The 24,174-nt window shown below is 38.3% G+C and overlaps 1 protein-coding gene and 1 long non-coding RNA gene across 2 annotated transcripts; both read right to left on the bottom strand.

Annotated features, from left to right (window-relative positions):
• Window positions 1–18,897: 18,897 nt before the first annotated feature.
• LOC127510418 (uncharacterized) lies at window positions 18,898–19,960 on the bottom strand. The gene is made up of 3 exons (XR_007929616.1): window positions 19,628–19,960; window positions 19,443–19,520; window positions 18,898–19,216 (listed from the first exon to the last, which is right to left on the bottom strand). It is a non-coding gene; the product is annotated as an uncharacterized LOC127510418 (long non-coding RNA).
• Window positions 19,961–21,128: 1,168 nt separating this feature from the next.
• Window positions 21,129–23,953, bottom strand: LOC127511416 (deleted in malignant brain tumors 1 protein-like). Its single transcript, XM_051892224.1, has 5 exons — window positions 23,380–23,953; window positions 22,522–22,836; window positions 22,021–22,344; window positions 21,586–21,900; window positions 21,129–21,502 (listed from the first exon to the last, which is right to left on the bottom strand). Exons 1-5 carry the CDS (start codon window positions 23,597–23,599, stop codon window positions 21,129–21,131), a joined length of 1,548 nt encoding a protein of 515 aa, XP_051748184.1. The 5' UTR covers window positions 23,600–23,953.
• Between the last annotated feature and the right edge of the window lie 221 nt (window positions 23,954–24,174).

The raw sequence follows: 24,174 nt of genomic DNA, 5'->3' as shown, positions 1-24,174 counted from the left end.
CTAGGTATATTGATTTAAAAAAAATCATGCTGACTCCCTCCTTTTTATTAAAAAAATTGAGGGTTTAACACTAGAACCGCCAGAGGTCATTGTATACCTAAAACCGTCAGCGGGTAAAATTTACCTATGCACATGACTACCGTTTTGATATGGGTAAACAAACTTATTATGTCACTGTCTTCACAAAGTAATGTCTAGAGCCATAAAATGATAATTATTAGTCAACTATGTTTTTGTCCTGTTGTTTTATGTTCAAGGCTATTTTAAGCAGGCTCACATTTCTTAAAGGTACAATATGTAGGATTTTTGATTAAAAACCACTAGAACAGTGTTATATATTTTGTTGACTTGTGTACTTACTTACATTATCCCAAATGTTTCCAAAAATGTTTAAATCCAGAGAAATAAGCAATTTTTAACCAGGACATGGGCTGTGTTCGTACATCGCCTATCAGTGACATCATACCCGCGTTACCGACCTCTAGCGGCGAAAATTAACATGTTGTAGGCAGCTTTAACGGTGAATATTAACCAGCCTGCAATGACAACACAAATTTGAAGGAAATAAATACATTTGGGTGGTGTAATATTATAATAAAATGTCATTAATCGCATATTAAGATAACCCATGTTATTTAAATTACTAAAATACCCTAAATAGACAATAATTAGACATAATAATTCACCACGCTGCATAAGATGTAGCCTACAGTGGTTCCCAAACTTTTTAGACTGCAGTACCTCCTGAGGCATTTACCATCCTTCTGCATACCCCCTCTCTTCCACTCAGACTGCACCTTTTCCATTAACGGACAATATTTGCCCCCTAAATTGACTTTCCAGTGCATTTATTATCTTTATAAATACCTTTACAACATTAATAATGTTTTAAATAAAAAAAATGTTCAATAGAGAAACATGCAATGATGATAAAAATGTGAAAAGTGATTATTTTACACATTAAAACCGCCAGTAGGTGGCGGTAAGTCTTAATGCGTGAGTCACCGAGTCATTCGTTCATTCAAGCAAGTGGCTGTATTTATGAATGAATCATTGAATCAATGACTTTCACGAACAATTCGTTCAAAGCCACAGATTCGTTCACGAAACACCGCTGTGTCTGTTGTAGTTCTGCTGTGGCTGCAAAATATAGTAGCCTAAATACTGACAATATTGTGAAGAACATCACTTAATATTATCCGTTTGTCTGTTGAACTGTTCTATAAAATCAGTACATTTGCAAACGTGTGGATATTTGAATTTGCATTCTTCCTCGTATAATATTATCAACATTAAAAACCTAGAATTCACAAAATGTATGTTTTGTATCAAGAGTTAAAGTGATCTCTATGTACTTTCTGTGCCAGGCTATTTGTTTTTCATGAGAGTAAGTGCTAAATCTACAGGTACATTGTCGATAGCGGCAGTAATGTTGCGCGATCTGCAGACTCTGACGTAACAAATACCCATATGCACCCTGCTTATGTGGAAATGGATTTAGTCAGTTTGACCGCAAAAGATGTGGTATTTTGATTGGATGTCATGTATTTACGGCATTGTGCCATGAAGTACATGCTCGGTTTAATGTTATTTTAAGATGGGGAAGAATTAAATGAAGCACATAACTCAGCATTTTTTCGCGTACCCCCTCTGTCACCTCACGTACCCCCAGGCTAACCACTAGACCAATTCGGAGCAGACTTCACAGTTTCGTCACACTTGTAGCTGCGCACGCATAGTGGTGGCAGAAAGTGCAAAATCCACAGAATAAGAGAAAAAATGTTTTGTTGTGCCTTTGGATGTCAGAATCGGAATGCAAAAAATATAGACTTCATTTTTTATAGAGTACCGTCGTTGAAAACGCCCTATGAAGCTAAACGGAGACGTTTGTTGCAAGTCACAGACTGGACTGATGAAACCTGTAATGATTAATCAGTCTACTATTAAAGCATGAATTTGATGTAAACCGTAAGTCTACGTAATATTCACATATGCAATTCATAGGGGACATGCATAGCAGTTACAGCATGAAATAATATTCAAACCTGTAACATTTTACATAGATAAATGTTTTAAACATGCTATAACATTTTTATTTCACAATTCTGACTTTTTTCCTTGCATTTGTGTGTTTATATCTCCCAGTTCGGACTTTATAATTGTCAATTGTGAGTTTATATCACAGTTCTGACGGGGGGAAAGTCAGAATTGCGGGATATAAACTTGCAATTCTGAGGAAAATAGACAGAATAACGAGTAGCCTATATCTCACAATTCTGTTTATCCTTGAGGTATAAACTCGGATTTGCGAGAAAAAATTCGCTGTTTGCAAATTCGCTGTCTGCAAACACAATTCAAACGTACAGTTTCACCTAATTAATTATTTATTTGTATGTATAATTTGAATAAGAGAACACCACCAATAATTTTTTTTATTTATTATACACATAGATCTGAAATATTTTTTGGGTAAGGGCTGACTAGAATAAATAGCACTCATCACTCATGGCATTTAGTGCCTCTAATATCGGTTTGACATCCATAAAATCCCCTTTTATAAATTGTGACCTCGATTTCAGTGGGTGAAAGGCGTTAGAACATGGAACGTTAAAACATAAGCGACACAAAAATGACAGCGCAAACATGAAGGCATATAGTAAATTTGACCCGCTGGCGCTTATAGGTATAAATGCCCTGTTTTTTAATCTGGTTTTATCTAAAGAATTTTTAACAACTGGGGATTGTGAATAACACAATTTTAGTAAAAGCAATGACTGGGAGACTTGGATATTTTGTTGAAAATCTGTTATGTAAATTTTACCCCGTGGCTGTTCTAGTGTTAAAGACAGAAATGTGAAGATTATGATTTTATAAAAGCACTTAAATCAATTATCCTAAATTTTTTAAAATCATTGTTACAGGGTTTATACCATTACGTTGTCTTGGAAACAAATTTGTAAAACTGGATATAAATTTGCACAGAAAAGGTTAATAATTTTTCCACACTAAAATCAAACACACATATTGTTTCTATATTATTGAGACAATGAGTATTTTAAAGCTTACGGACTGGCCCCATTCTCTTCCATTGTAAATGTCTCACTGTAACCCAGTGTTTTTGTTGTTGTTGTTGTTGTTTTGTTTGTTTTGTTTTTTTAAAGGAAGGACAAGTAGAAATTTATTTCTGTGGTACACAAAATTTAAAAAAAGATGTTGATTGAGCTTAAACTATATTAAATCTGGTCTATTCCTTTTATATTTATTTTTTTCCCCCTCTATATACAGTTCTTCTGCAGCAGAGCTCTTGGTATTGTTTAAGAGGCTAATATGGCCTTTAGGTTTATTTTCTGTCTTGTTTGTCATGATCTTCATTTTCTTGAGATGACAGTTGACATAACATAATGTAGCATTTATGTTGCTGGACTGTGAATGAGCGATTAATTTGTTTCTTTTTTTTGTAAAAATGTTCATGGGACTCACTCAAGTTAACATGTCTGTCACTAATATTTCCAAATCAATGTTTATCAAATCAGAACTCCAAATGTGTGAACAATTTTACTGCCACCCAGCCCAAGATGCCTGCATGGTTAGAATGATGTTTGACACATGATGATTAAATGATTTGTAACCTGAGAAAATGTGATCAATGTACGTTTTTTTTTTTTTTTTTTTTTGAGAAAACAGAAGATTGAGACAAAATTTACAATGTTGAAATCACATGCAACACTAAATTACAATCACAAGCCAAGGCAAAAAAACAAAAACAAAAAAACAACAACAATAATAAATGGCCTCTTATGGTTTCTGTAAATAACAAATATTAATTTATGATAATGATAAATATAAATATTATAACGAATAAAAAGAAGACCATCATGTATAACTTATTTATAGCCCTTTATAAATTGGAGAGACAGAGAAAGAAAGACAAAGTGAAAGAGAATGAAAGAGATAAATTGCCTGTTAAACACAGGAGGACATTCAAAATATTGTGACAATGTGATTACGCAGACATAAAAAAACACATTACAGTATAGTTTTATTTTAAGTGATTAAATCTGTCACCTTTATTCCTAAAAATAACTTAATCTCTTTAATTTCATGTGTACTTACCAGCTGTGATGAGTATTATAAATGAAGACAGTAAAATGAGTGTCAGGCATCTCTCCATCTCTCTCTGCATAATTAATTCAACATCCAGTTCAAGCTTCTCCGCACTGATGATACAGAAGTACAGGCATCCTCTCACACCCCTTAATGAGAGAAAAAGAGGTCCAACACCCTCCAATCACACTTGCTGTTACCTTATTAGACACAACAGAGGAAATCATCAAACAACTTTAGTGACAAATCAGACGAGGCATTTATGATTTTCTCCATATACATCTAACTGTCAGCGCTGATGAACTCCTCCTCCTCACAGACACACACGCATACATTTGACTTACAGGAGACAGGAAACTCTCCACTTTATTTACAGCATCAAAGCCCAACACCTGCAGAGACGAGATAAAAGCGCTGATAACTAACTGTGAATGTCCTAAACACTGTATATTAGTGTATACATATATTAGCATGACATCATCATGTAATAAACTCGATTCTGTAGAATTAATACTCTTTTACAAAAGCATTTAAATGTTTACCAATAGCACAACGCACAAGTAAGCCCTTATTACACTGACTGGCAGAAAAAAAGAAAAAGAAAAAAAAAAACTAATTTTGTGAAACATTTTATCTATATCTCAAAATAATTCCTGTAACTAATATGAAATTTACTTAATTGCACAAAAGTAGTTTCTTTCAGATGGCCCAGAAAAAAAGAAAAGAAAAAAAAAACAGCTGAGAGAGCCAGTGAACTACATTTCTGCTAAAACACTTTATTTTGCACATTCATACTTCCACGGCAGGCTAACACTGTATATTTGAACAATTAAATAAATGAACGTATTCTGTTACTAACGTAACCTTGGTTCCCTGAGATACGGGAACGAGTACTGCATCTTGCTAGACGCGGCGGGGAAAACTCCTTTTCTCCGATAACTGAAGCCTTATTCAATCAAGCAGTGAAACTGCAAGGCCATTGGTTCATGCAGTTAGAATAAAACGAACCAATGACGGCACGGCGGAGCTGTGCGAGCCTATGGCGAAGCAGCCACCAGAGCACGCCAGAATGAGCAGGGCATCTGGCTATATAAGCAGGCATTTCGCATAGGATCTCTGGTTTATTTTGACTGAAGCGACAACCAAAGTCGTGCAGCAACAGTGCGGCTAGCAACGCAGTACTTGTTCCCGTATCTCAGGGAACCGAGGTTACATTAGTAACAGAGTACGTTCCCTTTCGATACTTTACTCGTACTGCGTCATGTTAGATGTGGTGTGGAACCAATAGAAATCACACCGTGCTATGGTAGAGGAACGACTGATAAGTAATTAGTCCTAATCACTTGAAGGGCCCAAGGGACCAAGTAAAGTGAAGCCAGGGAAGCCAGGGACCCAGACTTAAGTCGGGATAGCCCCTGCTTTGTGACCAGATGCCCTTTGGTGCAGCCTCCGAAGCATACAAAGAGCTGTTCCAACTGTCTGAATGAGGCGGAACAGTCAATGTAGGTTCTCAAAGCCCTGACTGGGCAGAGTAAATTCAACTCCTGGTCCTCCTGCGAGGGAGGAAGCGCAGAGAGTGTGATAACCTGTGCTTTGAATGGAGTGGAGAGCACTTTAGGTAGGTAACAATGCCTTGGCTTTAGAACGACCTTGGAGTCATTGGGCCCGAACTCAAGGCAGGTAGGGCTCACAGAGAGCGCCTGCAAGTCTCCACCTTGCTTGACCAATGCTAAAGTTAATAGCAGAGTGGCTTTGAGTGACAATGGTCAGATGGTGGCAGACTGTAACGGTTCAAAGAACCATAGACAGGTCCCATGTAGGGACAGTAAAGGGGCGAGGTGGATTTGACCACCTAGACTCCTTTAAGAAATGGACAACAAGGTTGTTCCTGCCGACCGACTGTCTGGCTACGGGAGCATGAAAAGCTGCTATAGCTGCCACATAGACCTTAAGAGTGGAGGGGGTACGACCCTTATCCAACAACTTTTGAAGGAAGGACAATATCAAAGATGTGTCGCATGTAGATGGGTCTTTGCCGCAGGCTGTGCACCTGTGGAGAAGACCGACCATTTAATGGCATAGAGGCGTCTTGTAGACAGGGCTCTAGCCTGTGAAATAGTATTTAGAACATTCTCAGGCGCCCATCAAGAGACCATAGGTGCAGAGCCCACAGCTCAGGCTGGAGGTGCCAGATCGTCCTGTTCGCCTGAGAGAGGAGGTCCAGTCTCAGGGGAATGGGCCATGGTGCTGCTATGAGCAGCTGAGACAGCTCTGAGAGCCAATGTTGGTTTCTCCAGAGCGGGGCCACTAGGAGAACCTTGTGTTTGTGTTCCCTGATTCACCTGATAACCTGAGGGATCATGCACTGCCCTCAGGGAGCACAGGTTGCACTGTGCTCAGTCTAAGAGACTCTCCACCAGAGTGAAGAGGCGCATGGAGGAGAGCCCGCCCTGGCGATTTATGTAGGACACCACCGTCATACTGTCCGAGTGGACTAGGACGTGGTGTCCCTCCAGGTGTGGAAGGAAAGTCTGAAAGGCTCGCCAGACTGCCAGCATTTCCAGGCAGTTGATGTGCAGCCTGCTTTCCTTGTTCAACCAAACGCCAAAGGCTGCTCTGTCGTCGCACAGGGCTCCCCAACCTGTGTTGGATGCATCTGTGAAGATGACCTTCCTTCTGCATATCATCCCTAGGGCCATGCCCTGTTGAAACCAACAAAGGTTCTTCCAAGGGGCCAGGACCGCAACGCAGACCTGGTTCACCTTGATACATAAGCATCTGTGACGCAAATCAAGGAATGGGACTTGACGTTTCAGCCAGTACTGTAGGGGCCGCATGCAAAGTAGGCCCAGCTGCAGCACTGGGGATGCAGAGGCCATGAAGCCTAGCATTCTCTAAAACACTCAGAGGCAGAGAGGCTCCAACTGTGAAGGTGGCCGCAAGCTGCTGTATAGCCAGAAGGTGCTCTGGTGAGACTACAGCCCTCATTTGGGTTGACTCGAAAACTGATCCCAGGAACGAAATCCGTTGTCTGGGAGACAGTGAGCTTTTGGCAAAATTGACCCTGAGCCCCAAGCACTCTAGGTGGCTGAGGAGAAAGGATCTGTGAGACACTAGCTTGGCCTCCGACTGGGCTAAGATGAGCCAGTCGTCGAGGTAGTTTAGAATGCGGATTCCCATCTGTCTCAGATGGGAGAGAGCCACGTCCATACAATTTGTGAATGTACAAAGAGCTAGGGACAGTCCGAATGGGAGGACCGTATATTGATATGCCACTTCCCTCGAAGGCGAATCTCAAGAAGCGCATGTGATGGGGGGCTATCTGGATGTGAAAGTAAGCATCTTTCAGATCCAGAGAAAAGACCCAGTCCCCTGGGTGTATCTGCGAGAGGATCTGCTTCGAAGTGGTCATTCTGAACGCGCACTTCACGAAGGCGCGATACAGAAGCCTGAGGTCGAGGATGGGCCTGAGACCACCATCCTTCTTGGGGACGAGGAAGTAACAGCTGTAGAAGCCTGACTTGCTTAGAGCTGGCGGAACTTTCTCTATGGCTCCTTTTGCCAGCAAATTGCTCACCTCGGAGCGCAGGACACGAGTGTTCTAACTCCCCACTGAGGAAGGAAGCATGCCGCTGAAGCGCGGGGTTTTTTGAGTGAATTGAAGTACATAACCACGCTTTATTGTCCACAAAACCCATTTTGACACTCAGGGGATGGCCTGCCAGGCCTCGGCCCGTGTGACAAGGGGTTGAATTGGTTCGAGCAACGGGTCACTGTGAGGATACCCGGTGCAAGTAATAAGTGGAAGAGGAAAAATGCTCTCTTTTTGAGTATGTTTGTGTTTTATTTTGTCCGCCATCACAGCAGTTATTTGCACGGGCGCTGGAGTTTTGAGAAATGGAGCCATAGTTTCAGAAATTGTGTGTAAGCAATTTTAAAAAAAACTGTAATAGGTCACTTTTTCAAAACACTTCACACAGTTCTTTAACAAACGTTCAGATTTGCACAGCAGTAAATTTCACATCCACAATGCACTTAAACTACCAAAACACGTTAAACATGTCTCAAATCAGCTATTCTTCCATAACACTAGATTGCTATCCAACAAACACAATTTGTTATTCATAAAACAATGACATAAAAAAACACTAACAACAGGTTGCATTGTAAAATGTTTTCTTTTGTAAAATTCTTTACAAAACAAGAATGACACTCATGATTCCACTGCAGTATATGTTATGTATATGTTTACATTACAGTACAAAATTATTGAAGTCATCTTTTGTATATATAGTAATGAAATTAAAAAGACTAACACCATTAAGGTGGTCAGCTACTGTACATCTAATTGATTTGCCATTGACTGCCATTGCACTCACTGTGTGAAGAGTTTTGAAAAGTGACTTAAAGGGATAGTTCACCCAAAAATGAAAATTTGATGTTTATCTGCTTAACCCCAGGGCATCCAAGATGTAGGTGACTTTGTTTCTTCTGTAGAACACAAATGATGATTTTTAACTCCTGATAAGTAAATTGTTGCGGTCTGTCAGTCGTATAATGCATGTCAATGGGAACTCCATCTATAAGAGTCAAAAAAACATGCATAGACAAATCCAAATTAAACCCTGCGGCTCGTGACGACACATTGATGTCGTAAGACACGAAACGATCGGTTTGTGCGAGAAACCGAACTGTATTTATCTTTCTTTTTTTTTTCCTCTAATACACCACTATGTTCAACTTTAGTAGAACTCGCTGCCACAGTATCACAATCAGTAAGTCAACTGAGTCATAGTGCACTTCTCCACAATTAGCCACATGATTTGACAGTTCAAAACTTTGTCAAAGTTTTAGCAGTAGAAGAAGCAGAATAATAAATGAGATAATCTCACAAGCACCTTTGTTTGTCTAGAACTTACCAGAGCAGATTACACCAGCATCATCAGAATGATTAGTTTCAGATATGTTTTCCCCAATCATGAGCTCCACAGTTCTTCAGTGCAGACTCTACTCCAGTACACTCCATAGATCTATCCCAGACTGGTCCTTTTCCCTGGCCAAAGTGGGCCTGCTTAGGTGCAGCTACAGCCTTTCCACAACCCAGCTCTCTACACACCGCAGTATCAACCATATCCCAGCCTAAATCACTTACTGTTCCCCACTGACCTCTATGAAGAACCTCCATTCTACCAGCACAGGAACTCCCACCACCCACTAATCTTAATGTTTCTAAAAGAGAAAAGGTACACAACAAACAAATAGAACGTCAGGAAATAAATGTTGGCATAACACAATGGTATATTTTATTTTGAATCAAAGTTGTGTTGCCTACCAGAACACACAAGTTCAACTTCATTGTTATGGGGGCAATTGCTGCTTAAAGATGATACAGGACAGAAAGCAATCTGATATTAATTTCCTCTGCACTGAATCTCTTGTGTCCACATCTGAGCGTCTCCTTTTCCAAAAGCAGCTTCTCCCAGCACCTGTACAGGGGCAAGAGATATCACAGACTGTTCTGTTTTCCAATATATAAATAATATGACGAATATAAGACATACAATAACTTACCTGAGCAGATAACCCCAACAACTTCACTACGCTTATAGTCATGTTCACCAATTTTTCTTAAGCATTTAAATATTGAGGACTCTGACCCACTACATCTCACATCATCCAGCCAGATTTTTCCTGACCCAGGTCCAAAGTGAGCAACATGCATTGTATTTGAAGTATAATGACAGTCCAGCTCTCTACACACCACTGCAGTGTTTGTCAAACTCCAATAATCATCACACACGGTTCCCCATTCTCCACTATAATAAACCTCCACTCTACAAGCACAGGAATTATCACCACCCACCAGCCTCACACTGCCTGTAGACAAGATATAGAAAGTTGTGTATAAAATGTATGTGTGAGACGATGGACATCAACGCACATTGAGTTAGTGAAATTTTAGGATTAAAATTAGAGAAGATGACCATGATAGAAGAAAATTTACTTTTATGTTAATGCAAATATTACACAAATTGAACTCTAAATTATATTATGACCAATTCATAACACTAACACAGTCAATCACTACAACATTAACTCACACGTAATGATCCTGAGTGTGTACGTACCAGCTGTGGCGAGTCTGATCACAGAAGACAAAAAAAATGAGTGTTAGATAGCTCTCCATATTCACTGATCATACTCTCTGTTTGATCAACTCAGAAGTGAAAGATTCAAGAAAGACAGAGACAGAAGGCTGCACAACCGCCAAACAACAAGCCAATCAAAGTCACTTTTACCTTATTAGACAGAAGAAAGGAAATCATCAAAAAGCTTCAGTGACAAATCAGAAGACGTATTTATGATTCTCACCATATTTATTAAAAGCACGTCAACACTGATGAACAGGACTCCTCCTCTACCTAATAGAGACACTTAACCGGGGAGAAACATACAAGATAGAGGGGAGACAAAGTCATACATACAGGAAATGGACAGGGACAGGACAGGAATCAAGGAATCAAGTTTATTTACAGCATCAAAGCACAGCACCTGCAGATATACAAATACAAACACTGATAACTAACTGCTTCATGGCTTAATGTTTCACGCTTTGAGTTCACGTTTAGAAATATTAGTACATAAATCAAATGTACTGTTTTATAGATTCATTTTAATTACTGTAATATATTCAGAAGTATACAGTGCTTGTCACTTTCTCCAATTGCACATGCCTAAACATTATTACACAAAAGAGTGTCAGAAAAGAGCATTTTCTTTAAAAATTAGAGACAGCAAAGTATCCCTGTGACTACATACACAGTTCATCATGATACAGGAGCTAGACCAAGCTTGCAGCTGCACTGTTTATTACTGCAATACCGATCTATTCCTGTGGGTGTCAGTAAAAGACTATGAGGTGACAAACTTCTGACTAGGCGCTTCGCTCTAAATGGCTATTCATTCATTCATTCATTCATTCGGGCACATTGGCACATCGTCGTCTCGTAAAGAAACCCTTCCCTTCCAAATTCTTGTATATTATAGGCTAACGCCAGTAAGAGAATCTGGCCAATTGCCGCGCGATAGGCAAATCGCATGCAAATACTGGTGGGGTAACCTGGCAGCAGTGGCAGTTCTACATTGAATTACACCCTGGGCGAGACCCCCTTCGTTAACCCAACTGATGGAAATAAATAATAACTGAACTTGTAACAGTTTTGTTGCAAAGCACAGTATTATGGTGAAATTAAATCTCGTGTTTGTTGAGTTAAAACCGAATTATTGTTGTATAAGCAAGCATCATAGTAAAAAGGCTAACAAACTTAAGAGTTATACCCACCAATTAACATTAGCCCTTCATTCATGACATGGATACCGTAATAATCATACAGAGAGAACATAGTTGCATACCTTTATTATTTGCTCGTTTCTCCTCTTCTTCTTCTTTTCTTTCTTTTTTTTCTAAATTGGGCACCTGATGGCTTTGACCTTTTCCTGTCCATCTCTGTGTTTATTTGGCACTCGACAATCAACAGATTTCCCATCCCCAACACTGTCACTCACAACCAGAAGTCAAGACTAATCGAAATTTCTGACATGGCCAATCTGTACAAAAGGCCCTCAATGAGTAAAATATGTATATAGTTCATTTGAAAGTATTACCTATTACGTCCAGTAGGTGGCAGCCTTCCCTTAACTCAAGTTCAGTGCAAGTATTGCATCAGCCAGAACTCCGGTGGCGTTAGGAGAAAATTGCCAGTATCTTTGGTCAGATTTGGACTGTTAGCATTTGGTTCTAGTTGGTGTTCGTCAATGATGACATGCAAGTGTGATGTCTATTATTATTGTTACTTTGAGTTCGTTTTATTCACTGTTTAGTATCGTGATATATGATGACTCATCCTTAAGCTAAGCTAATGGGCTATATGCACAGAGTGTTCTTTAGAACTTCCGCATTAATATAAGCCAGCTCGAAAACTTCCGGTGAGATGTCATGTGCTGGTGTGTTGAGCATCAGTGTAATACTTAGTTTATAATCAGAATATAGTCACTTAAATAGTCAGGCATAGCATTAATTTAGTTATTCAAAGTAAGACGGCATAATAAATAAATAAATAAAGACGTATCTTATTGTTCCTCCTCGACTAAATTCAATTCGACCATCAGTTTTCACACTTTTATGTGAAAAAAAGCTTCAAAAATTAAATATTTATTGTGCACTTTAGTTAGATCAATTGAATAAAATGTGTGTTTTTACAAGTGTGCTGAAATCATTGATCTTGCTCTGCACTGACTGACAGCTGCTGTAATTACAAAGGGAAAGCGCGGTGCTCGCTTTCTGTCATGATGAATCACAAGAAAAGCTTGGAGATCTTTTAAGCCAGTGCATTCAAAATATGATTAAAACTAGTTACAAGTGTCAGGTATTAAATGACATAGCTGTTATCTTTGCAGCACAAACAAAAAATGCGTGGTTTAGTTTCAAACACGTGGAGTGAAATGATACAATTCACCTCATTGTCCGGGTTAGTAACAGACTCTGGGGTGAGATGTAACATTATGAAATAAATTAATGAAAATGAGCAAATGTTTATTTTACATCCCTCAATTTGTCTTTCTCTTTCAAGACTTAGGCCATGTGTGTCCAACCCTGCTCCTGGAGGGCCACCATCCTGCAGAGTTCAGCAACCTAACAATTAAACACATCTGAACCAGCTAATCAAGGTCTACTAGGCATACTAGACACTTCCAGTCAGGTGTGTTGAGGCAAGTTGAAGCTAAACTTTGCAGGACAGTGGCCCTCCAGGACCGAGTTTGGACACCCTTGATCTAGGCATAAAAAAAGAAGCAAAAATGAAGGTGTATGAAACTGCTTACGTGAGCGTCTGACACCAGCATCATATTTATGATGGTCACATGAGCTTCTATGTTTACCCCATCCTTTTTATCCACAGTCATTCAGTGTTGACTCTGATCCTTCACACCGCACTCCATCCATCCAGATTTTTCCTGATCCTGGTCTAAAGTAAGAATAGCCTGGTGCTTGTAAAGCCTCCAGTTCAGCTCTCTACACACCACTGCAGCATCAGTCATATCCCAGCTATTATCACACACTGCTCCCCACTGACCATCATGAAGAACCTCCACTTGACCAGCACAGTGACTGTCACCTTTCACAAGCCTTTCCAGCTATTCACACTTTAGGGGCTCCTGTCAGTCCCCTAAAGAGACAGACTCTCACAGCTGCCAATGACACTCACTGTTTTATTTTCTCCATATATATCAATAAAGTGTGAGCGCTGATGAGCGGGACTCCTCCTCCAGCGTGAAGAGACACTTCACTGAGGACAGACTCGTGTCAGTCATATGTCAGCGTGGAGATAAAGTCACACTAAACTTAAAGAGATTGATAGAGAAACACTGCAGGTTATATTCAGCATCAAAGCCTGGATCTGCACACACAACATACAACACTGATGACTGACTGATCACTCACTGACACTTTATTTCACACACAAAAATACTTGATCTTTGCTTTAAATGTAGAAATTATAATAAACTGAACATTTTAAAGTTATTTTTAGGACAAATGTGTATAATATTTGGTGTATTTTTCTACAATGTCATTATATTCTAACCAAGAGCACAATTAACAGTATGTTAATAAATTATGAAATGAACTGGAGTGGCTGTGTGCAACAAACACACAAGTATCAGACCACATTTGTAAATAAACATTGGTTTCTGTTCCACATATATTCATTTGGCATTCTATCTAAGACATTTGTAGCTGTAATGTGTTTAATATTGCAATGCGTAATTCATCCAACAGATGGCGGCAACACACTTATTGTAAAGAGAAGCAGAAGAGAGTCTTGTCCATGATGGAGCTTCTCATACATTTTTATGGACAGAAAATATAAATTTGTTTATAGCTACAATTGTAATTTATTTAACATATAGCTCACTTCATAGAACATTCATTTTACTCTTCATCTGCGGTTATAAGCTATTGTACAACCCCAAATCAAGAAAAGTTAGGACATTTCGTAAAATACAATAAAATCAAGAATCTGTGATTTGTTAATTCTCTTGAACCTTTATTTAACTGACAAAAGTACAAAGAAAATACATTTTCCACTGGCCAAATTAATTGTATTTTGTAAATATAAACAAATTTTGATTTTGATGCTGCAACACACTCCAAAAAAGTTTGGACAGAAACAAAATAATAGTGAAAAGATTACAGAATATCCAAGTTAAACGGATTTGAAACAGTCCACAATGAGCAGGTGAATTGGTAATAGGTGAGGGTATGGTGTTTGGGTAAAAGGAACATCCACCAAAGACTCGGTTTTGCAAGCACAGATGGGTCATGGCTCTCCACTTTGTGCCAAATTTCATGAGAGAATTGTCAAACAATTCAAAAATTACATTTCTCCATGCAAGATTGCAAAGTATTTAGGTCTATTACCATCTAGCATACATAATATTGTGAAAAGATTCAGGGAATCCAGAGAAATCTCAGTTCATGTAGGGCAACGCAGGAAACTTCTGTTGAATGTGCATGACCTTTGACCCCTCAGATGGCATTACATGAGAAACCGTCATGCTGCTGTGTTAAATATAGCCACATGTACTCGGGACTACTTTAGAAAACTGTTGTCACTTAACACAGTCTGCTGCTGCCTCAAAAAAATGCAACTTGAATCTCTTTTACACAAAGAAAAAAGCTGTACATCTGTTTAATGCAGAGATAGCGGTGAGTTCTCTGGGCCCGAGTTCATCTCAGATGATCTAAAAGACAGTGGAAATGTGTGCTGTGGTCAGATGAGTCCATGTTTCAAACGTACATCAAGTTCTCAGTCCCGAAGACAAAGTTCCATCCAGACTTTCATCAGCGACAGGTGTAAGTATATTAGGATTGTACAGAGACAAATACTGCCATCAAGATCACATGTTTCCTGGGAAGCAAGACAATGGCAGGCCTCATTCTGATGTGCTTGACTGACTGCAGTCCAGATCTTTCTCTTATTGAAAATGTACAGCCATCATAAAAAAAAAAAGACAGACAACGACGACCACAGACTGTTGAGCAGATGTCTTGTATCAGGTGAGATTGGGTAAAAATGACACTTGCAAAACTGCACCAATTAGTATCCTCAATTCCCAAATGATTAAAAGGTGTAATTAAAAGGAAAGGTGATGCAGTGGGAAACATGATCCAACTTTTTTGGAGTTGCAGCCATCAAAATTTGTTCATACTGTATTTACAAAATACAATTAATTTGGTCAGTGAAAACAATGAAAATCTTTTGAGTAGCAATTGGGCGGGTTTTGTTGAGAACTAGACTAGTACAGTGACTTTAACACGAGCAACTGACACTCACAGCACTGCTCTAGTATCAACCCGCTGATACAGCGTCAACTCAATACAACCACGACTGAAACACAGTGTAGCCTATCCAACGCGCAGAAACTTACCGTGTTACACCGGCGCGTCCACAACGGCTATACTGGACGAGTCAAAGCGAACTTGGCGTCATATCCATCTACCGACATCTTGATATACTGTTCATATTTATTATAATATTTTATTGTGTTGAATTAAAATATAATAAATAATTAATAAAAAATAAATAAATAAATAAAAGTAAAAAAAAATGATCAGATTATGTTGCTTTCATGTTGAGGTAACTGAATTAGTTTACTTTCTTGCACGATTAAAAAAAGAAGAAAAGAAAAGATAGAATATATTTATAAGTTTACCTTGTCTTAAGGAATGTACAATATGTAGCCTAATGTCATGTAAACATATTCAGCACCCTTTAAATTCTTTGGCAAATGTTTGATGTTTTATTATAGTCTGTGTAGGAATTCTTGAAAGAGTTGAAAAGTTGTTGAAAACAAAATCCAAGAATAATCAGTCCAAACTCAACCTGCAGATGGAGCTAATGCAAAATATTCCAGTGCAAATAATTTAGTATCATCCACAAAATAAAACTAAAAAACTGATTTTTTTTATGACCAAAATTATGCATACAATAATCTTTGCAAACCTTTTTGTTGTTATCATTACAGTTTCTTAAAATTGCATTGGGAATTATTATGCTCTACATTTATTTTAAATTTTGTCATTATTAGATACTGAAATCGCCTAAGAATAATTTTTCCACATTTTCTTTTGTCCACATTCCTCCAAATGCTTTTTAAAAAATTCATTAATTCATGAAGTTCATAAAAATTAATTTATTGATTAAAAAAAACATATCTTTTGAGTATGCATTGATATCAATATAAAAATAATAGGGCAACTACTGAAAACTGATTATTTTTGTTACCAAATTTTGCAAAGCATGTAACATTTCATTCAAAAAGATTTAAAATAACATAAAAACATAAAACACTGAATCTTTAGTAGCAAAAAAACAGTATCTCCAGTAACTGTAATATGATTTGATGATCAGAGGCAGTGGGTGTGGTCAGTGAGTCATATGGCCCCTCCCTCTTTATTTGACTCCTCCCCCACATCATCATAGTCTGTTTTTAAAAACAAAAGCAAATTCATATTTTCATTCATTGTTATAAATGCATCAAGATTTAGTTTAAATGAGCAACATAACAAATAAATATAGATACAATAACCGACCCAACAGGTTTCTCTCATCTTCACTGCTGTTCTTCACATCATCATACTCCTCCTGATCTCCCTCTGATACACATGTGAAATAAAACCTCACATTGTGATTTTAATACAGCTTGTGTCATTGATGATGATGATCTCTTTCTCCTCATGACTGTCTGAGACTATTAGATTTACTCCTGATGAAGTCATGATGATTCATTAATGGTAGAAACATGTTCAATATTAGTGGATGATGATAAAATACAGTTCTGTGTGTCTCACCTGTTACACCTGGAATGTTCTGTCCATTAATGATGACATCATCATAATGCGCCGGTGTGTCCACTACATAAACATGAAGATATAAACAGAACAAATGATACATCATCATATCAGAGCTGAGCATCACTTCAGAGGTATTATGTTAAACATACACAAACAAAAAATGAATAAAAAGTAAAAACACCTTTTTTAATATTAAAGTTCTGTCCACTCGTCATGACATCATCATAGCTCTCAGGTGTGTCTTCTACAGATTGAACATGAAACACCCATACAAAATATAATGTATATACATTCTATATATATATATATATATATATATATATATATATATAATTTTAATATATTTTAAATATTTAATCTCCTATCATATAGTATCAGAGCGACACCTGTCTCACGATCTGGTTTCAGTCCATCAGTGATGACATCATCATAGTGTCCCGGTGTGATTTCCTTCATCATCTCTTCTGCATCACAACATGTGATATATTTTGAGTGTTTTTAATATTTTGGGAAACAAAATTTAAAATATGCTGTTGCAGGTCTTGAGACCATTCAGTTTTTTAATCATCTGGTAATGAATGAATCATGTGATCAATTACTGACCTTTCAGGTCACTGGTGACATCATCATAATATACAGTCTTGAACTCTTTTTCTAATAAGAGAAAAGTTTTAGTATTGTGAACAATTGAAACATTTCAAACACATTTCATTTAGTGGTAAAATATGTGAAATACATTTGATACATTTTTTAGAGTTTGTAAATCAAATAATTTATTTTAGGTGTTGTTTTGAATATACTTCAGCTCTCTAACCTGAGAGAAGCTCATCAGCATCTTCATACCCAGAATGCAGTTCTTCAGAGATGAGACTCCCTGTTAAAGGAGCAGAACAGTCAGAAACATGTTCATCATTACAAACAGACTGAATCCTCATTTCCTTTGGATCATAAAGAATTGTGTTACTTACAACACAACACAAATATTAAATACTTACATTTTAAAAGCATTAGAGGCAGAAATCTCACGTTTTAGAGGCCTATTAGTAAACACACATGTATCCTCACATGAACCCATTCCTCACTGCCTTCCAGAAATACGCACAGGAAGAGACAAACACACACACACACACACACACACACACACCTGCACCTACATATACAAACATAAGAACCTATCCTTATTACTCCTAAAAATACACACAGGAAGAGACACTCACTGACACACACACACACACACACACACACACATGCACCTGCAGCTCTGTGGTTTTCTGCAGGAGGTTTAACAGGACTAATAATAGATGAACATCAAGTGTCTGACAGACTCTCTTATTAATTAATCATATTAAACAAGATTCACGGCTCATGTCTCACCCCTCTGAGTGAAGTGATTGTGTCTGTGATGAATCTCCTCATAAACGGCCTCAGTCGTGCTCCTGTGTCTCCTCTTAGAGAGAGCTGTGAGTGTAGACAGACAAACCTGCTGTCAGTTGACAACACATGACTGATCACACACTGAATAAGACACAATATGACAGTCTCTGGATCTCTCCTACCTCTCCTCATCACTCTGTTCTGCTGAATCAGTATAAGCAGTGGCACTAAGAGCAGTAAGAGCACAACTCCCAGTACAATCACAAGCACAGAGAGAGACGCTGCTGGAGGAGTTTGTGGAGAGTTGTGGACGAGTGACTGTTGAGCTCACTGTCTGAGAAACTGGAGGAGAAGCTGATGTTGTTGTGGCAGGAGTAGTGGACACTGACAAATCTGGCAAAACAGACACAAACATGTCAAAATCAATGAAGCAATTACTGTTTTAAATACACCAATATTATTAGCACTGAAATATGTAAAATTATATTGGTCAGTAGTGTTTACTGTGACCTGCACAGGTGAGTCCAGCGTGCTCTTTGTGGGAGCAGTCAGTGTGGTTCTTCAGGGAGAGAGGACAGTCCCACAGGTGAATCTCATTCCCTCTGCACTCGACTCTGTTCAGCCACACAACACCTTCACCAGCACCAAAGGCTGAATTCCCATCAGCCCTCAGTGCTGCTCCACAACCCAGCTGCCTGCAGACCACCTGAGCATCGCTGATGTCCCACAGATCATCACAGACTGAGCCCCACACAGCGTTATGATACACCTCCAGCCTCCCAGAGCACCGGCCCTCCCCTCCACTCAGTCTGAGAGAAACATGATCTAAATCACACACATCAACCATCACTGACCAGATTCAGCACAACATTTAAAAACACATTTACAATGCATTTTATAACTATTTAAAGTTATTATAAATTATTAGTGTTCAAGTGCATAGATTTATATATATATATATATATATATATATATATATATATATATAAAATACATCCTAATTTTATAACTATTTAAAGTTGTACTAATAATGAGCTCAAAATAAACTTACTTGAACACTGTCTCTGGTGAGGAGATGGTGAGTTTGAACAAGTCAGACGACTCTGAGGAGATTCATGAGTCTGCTCCTCTAATATTAAAACGTTAAAATTTCATTCAATATTGAAAAGAACAATTTTAAAAAGAAAAAAAAATTACCATTTCATATTATTTTAAATCAGTAAAATATAATCTCACTTGAGCAGGTGATATTGGCCACTTCATTATCACAGTCATTCAGTCCCCAGGGTGAAGATGGACACTGCCACAGAGCGGAATCATGACGTCGACATTTAAAATAATCAAGCCAATTATGAGACTTCAGTCCCTCTGAATTACTGGGTTCACTGCCAGATCTTCCACAGTTCAGCTCTTGACAGATCAGACTCGCTGTGTCTCTGTCCATCTTATTGTAACACACATTACCCCAGGATCCATTGTAGAAAACCTCCACATTCCCTTCACAGCCCTCAGTTAACCTGATCTCTTTAAACTCTAGATGGAAAAGGACGAGAATCAACCTCAACACTCATGTGACTTAAGTCTGTTCATTTGGGATGGAAATAAAAGAAGTTGATGATTAAATCAATTGATGATTCTTTTAGTGCTTTTAAGGAATAAATACTTGGAAAAACAAAAAGCATATCCATTTCCAAAGGATGAGATAATTTTAATAATAAATATACTTAAAACATTTAAAACAATTCATGCAAAGAGTGTTTACACAGACTTTATAGTAAGAGGCAATATATATTAGTATTACACAATTTTTAAACAAACAAAAATGTGAAAAAAATTAAATTTATTAATATTTATAAAATGCTACTGACAAAATGCACAATATGTACATTATATTTTATTTGCTACATTTTGTTGTATGAGCATCCAGTCAGTAACTACACTGATTTCAGTCTCAAAGTTGGTTTTACACTGTATCTTTTTGATTCACTGAACAGAATTAACTAATTTGTTCAGGAATCACTACACTGGTTATGCTGTTGAATTTTAATTCACTAAAAGAACCGACTCACTAAAGTCATTCATTAGGCAATCGGACTACAGTCGCACTATGTTTCGCTCTGTAGATTCAGTAATGTTGTGTTGCGGTACTGATAAGTAAGTACTTCATAAAAGTCTGTCAGAGTATTTTAGTACAGTACTCCATCCACACCGAAAAGTGCACATGAAAGAACCGTTACTGGAATTGGTTCTAATATTTTCGAAATATTTTCTGAATAAGAACCTATTCTCAGTTCCCAACACTGCTGTTAATGTGCATAATACAAGTATACTGGATATTATCAGTCACATACATTATTGAAATGTTATTATTTAAATTATTGTTTACCATCTACCTGAGCACACGACTCCTACATCCTCCTTGTGTTGACAGTCATGTTTTCCCCAGCCTGGAGAAGAGCAGCTCCACAGGGACGTCTCATTCCCCTCACACTCCACCTCATCCAGCCATATGGGTCCAGAACCAGGACCAAACCAGGCTGGTACCTGCTGGTTACTGAGGGCCACTCCACACTGCAGCTGTCTGCACACCACATGGGCATCTTTAATATCCCAGGAGTCATCACACACTGTCCCCCATGAGCCGCTGTGAAAAACCTCCAGCCTCCCTGCACAGTCTCCCCCAGAACCCACCAGCCTGATGGACCCGCGACCTGATATTCAGAGAAAGTAAAACACATTAGTGATCACTAACAACTGAAGAATCTGCCCAGATGTTGCTCTTCTCACCAAGGCAGGTGATTGACAGCTGTTGTGTGGAGCTGCAGTTGAGAGTTTGTGGAGAGCTGCAGTTCCCCAGATGAGCTTCACTCCCAGAGCACTGGAAGCCCGTCACACACTCATGACTGTGTTCAGGACTGGATGAAGAGGAGCCGGAGAAGTTCAGCACAGAGCCACAGCCCAGCTGTCTGCAGACCACAGAGGATTCAGTGAGACTCCAGGAGTCCAGCAGAACTCTCCTCCAGACCTGATGGATGGAAACTTCCACCTCCCCCTCACACTGTCTTTCTCCAGACAACCGCACCAGACCGTCATGAACAGCCAGAGAGGAATCTGAGTGAAAGATGTGAACTTCTATTAAGGTATTGCAGGGTAGTTAATGTATTTAATATTTTTTCTCAATAAAATCCCCTCACTTGAGCAGATGACTCCAACATCTCGTCTATGAGAACATTCAGCTCGACTCCATGAAGAGATGGAACATTCTGAGAGTTTTGTTTCATTCCCGTCACAATCAAACACATCAGCCCAGATTTCACCACTTCCCTCTCCAAACCAGTCTGATCCCACAACAGACACAGCAATCCCACAATTCAGCTGTCTACAGAGGACACTGGCAGCTCTCATATCCCAGCATGCATCACACACTGTGCCCCATTTACTGAAGTACTGACGTTCAACTCGACCAGAACAGATGTCAGGACCATTGACCAGTCTGAGGTCAGTGTAACCTGGACAAAGAACACAGAGCTTATTGATATTAATCAAACCAAGAAGAAACTTATCAAATAATTACATTTTAATATTTAACAATTTGATTTATATAAAGAGGCTGAACATTGACATTTTACCAGAACATATCAGTCCCACGTCGTGTTCATGGGTGCAGTTTATATTAGGTGAGGATGATGATGAACAGTGTTGAATGTGTGATTCATTTCCTCTGCACTGAATCTCTTGTGTCCACATCTGAGCGTCTCCTTTGCCAAAAGCATCTTCTCCCAGCACCTGTACAGGAGCCCCACAGTCCAGCTCTCTACACACAACCTCTGCATCCTGCTGGTCAAAGGCAGCAGCACACACTGTGTACCATCGTCCTCCAAAATACATTTCCAATCTTCCAGAGCACAGGTGAAAACCAGCTACAAGACTATACCTTCCGAAGGTTTTTTTATCTGATGAATTTGACAGAGAACACAGCACATAAGATCACTTGTGTTGAACAATAACATGTTATATTTATTAACTAATTATGAACTGCTCTGAAAACTATTTAAAAATTCATATATGATGTTTATGGATGAAATTCACATCAGTGGTGCATTAACAGGGTGATGTATGGAGCAGCTCACCTGAGCATCTGACTCCAGCATCTTCATGATGACCACAGTTATGAACACCCCATCCTCCTGATCCACAGTTCTTCAGTGTAGACTCTGATCCACTACAGGCCACATTATCCATCCAGATTGGTCCTGATCCTTGTCCAAAGTGAGCATCACTCACAGCCTCTACAGGTTCTCCACATCCTATCTCTCTACACACCACTGCAGCATCAGTCATATCCCAGTTATAATCACACACTGTTCCCCACTGACCATCATGATGAACCTCCACTCTACCACTGCAGGGACTGTCACCATCAACTAACCTAACAGTCTCAAAATCTGTACATGAAAGAGAATTAACCTCAGTAGTAGAGCAGCCTACAATCATCTGCAGAATACACTGACTGACTTTGTATTTCTCAAAAAAAAAAAAAAAAAAAAAAAAAAAATATATATATATATATATATATATATATTTGATAATTTATTTGAACTTTTACTGCCAGCTAATTTAATGATGACAATATTATTTGGAATATACTTATTACTTTAATAATAAGTATTTTTTAATAATAAGATTATTTGGAATATTTATATATATATATATATACATATAGGTAAATACAAATATTTATAAATATTCCAAACTTGACAACTAAAGCTACGAGTATATTACAAATAATCTTGTCATCATTAAATTAGCTGGCAGTAAAAATTCAAATAAATTATGAAATTTAATTAATAATTAAATAATATAGAGTCTCAAGATCTTATTTATTACACAAGCCTCTATTTGGTTTTTAATGGTCTAACGCCATCATAGATAAACTGCTTATTTAAACAAGTAAAATTTCACATCTTTACAGTCTACTTTGTACTTACCAGATGTAGTAAGAGTGACTATAGAGGAGAATAAAATGAGTGTCAGACATCCCTCCATCTTCTTCTGCTCGTCACACTGTTTGTTTGACTCTGTTTCTCCTTCTTCTTCCTCAAACACACTGAAGAAACTGGCTCCTGTCAGTCCCCTAAAGAGAGAGAGACTCTCACAGCTGCCAATGACACTCACTGTTACCTTATTAGACACAACAGAGGAAATCATCAAACACAATCACTGACAAATCAGAAAGCAGCATTTTTATTTTCTCCATATATATCAATAAAGTGTGAGCGCTGATGAGCGGGACTCCTCCTCCAGCGTGAAGAGACACTTCACTGAGGACAGACTCGTGTCAGTCATATGTCAGTGTGGAGATAAAGTCACACTAAACTTAAAGAGATTGATAGAGAAACACTGCAGGTTATATTCAGCATCAAAGCCTGGATCTGCACACACAACATACAACACTGTTGACTGACTGATCACTTACTGGCACTTTATTTTACACACAAAAATACTTGATCTTTGCTTTAAATGTAGAAATTATAATAAACTGAACATTTTAAAGTTATTTTTGGGACAAATGTGTATAATATTTGGTGTATTTTACTACAATGTCATGATATTCTAACCAAGAGCACAATTAACAGTATGTTAATAAATTATGAAATGAACTGGACTGGTTGTGTACAACAAACACACAAGTTTCAGACCACATTTGTAAATAAACATTGGTTTCTGTTCCACATATATTCATCTGGCATTATATCTAAGACATTTGTAGCTGTAATGTGTTT

This window comes from Ctenopharyngodon idella, chromosome 4, assembly GCF_019924925.1.
Source record: "Ctenopharyngodon idella isolate HZGC_01 chromosome 4, HZGC01, whole genome shotgun sequence".
Lineage (NCBI taxonomy): Eukaryota > Metazoa > Chordata > Actinopteri > Cypriniformes > Xenocyprididae > Ctenopharyngodon > Ctenopharyngodon idella.
Note: the sequence above shows the minus strand (reverse complement) of the source record. Positions and strands in the feature narration are given on the sequence as shown.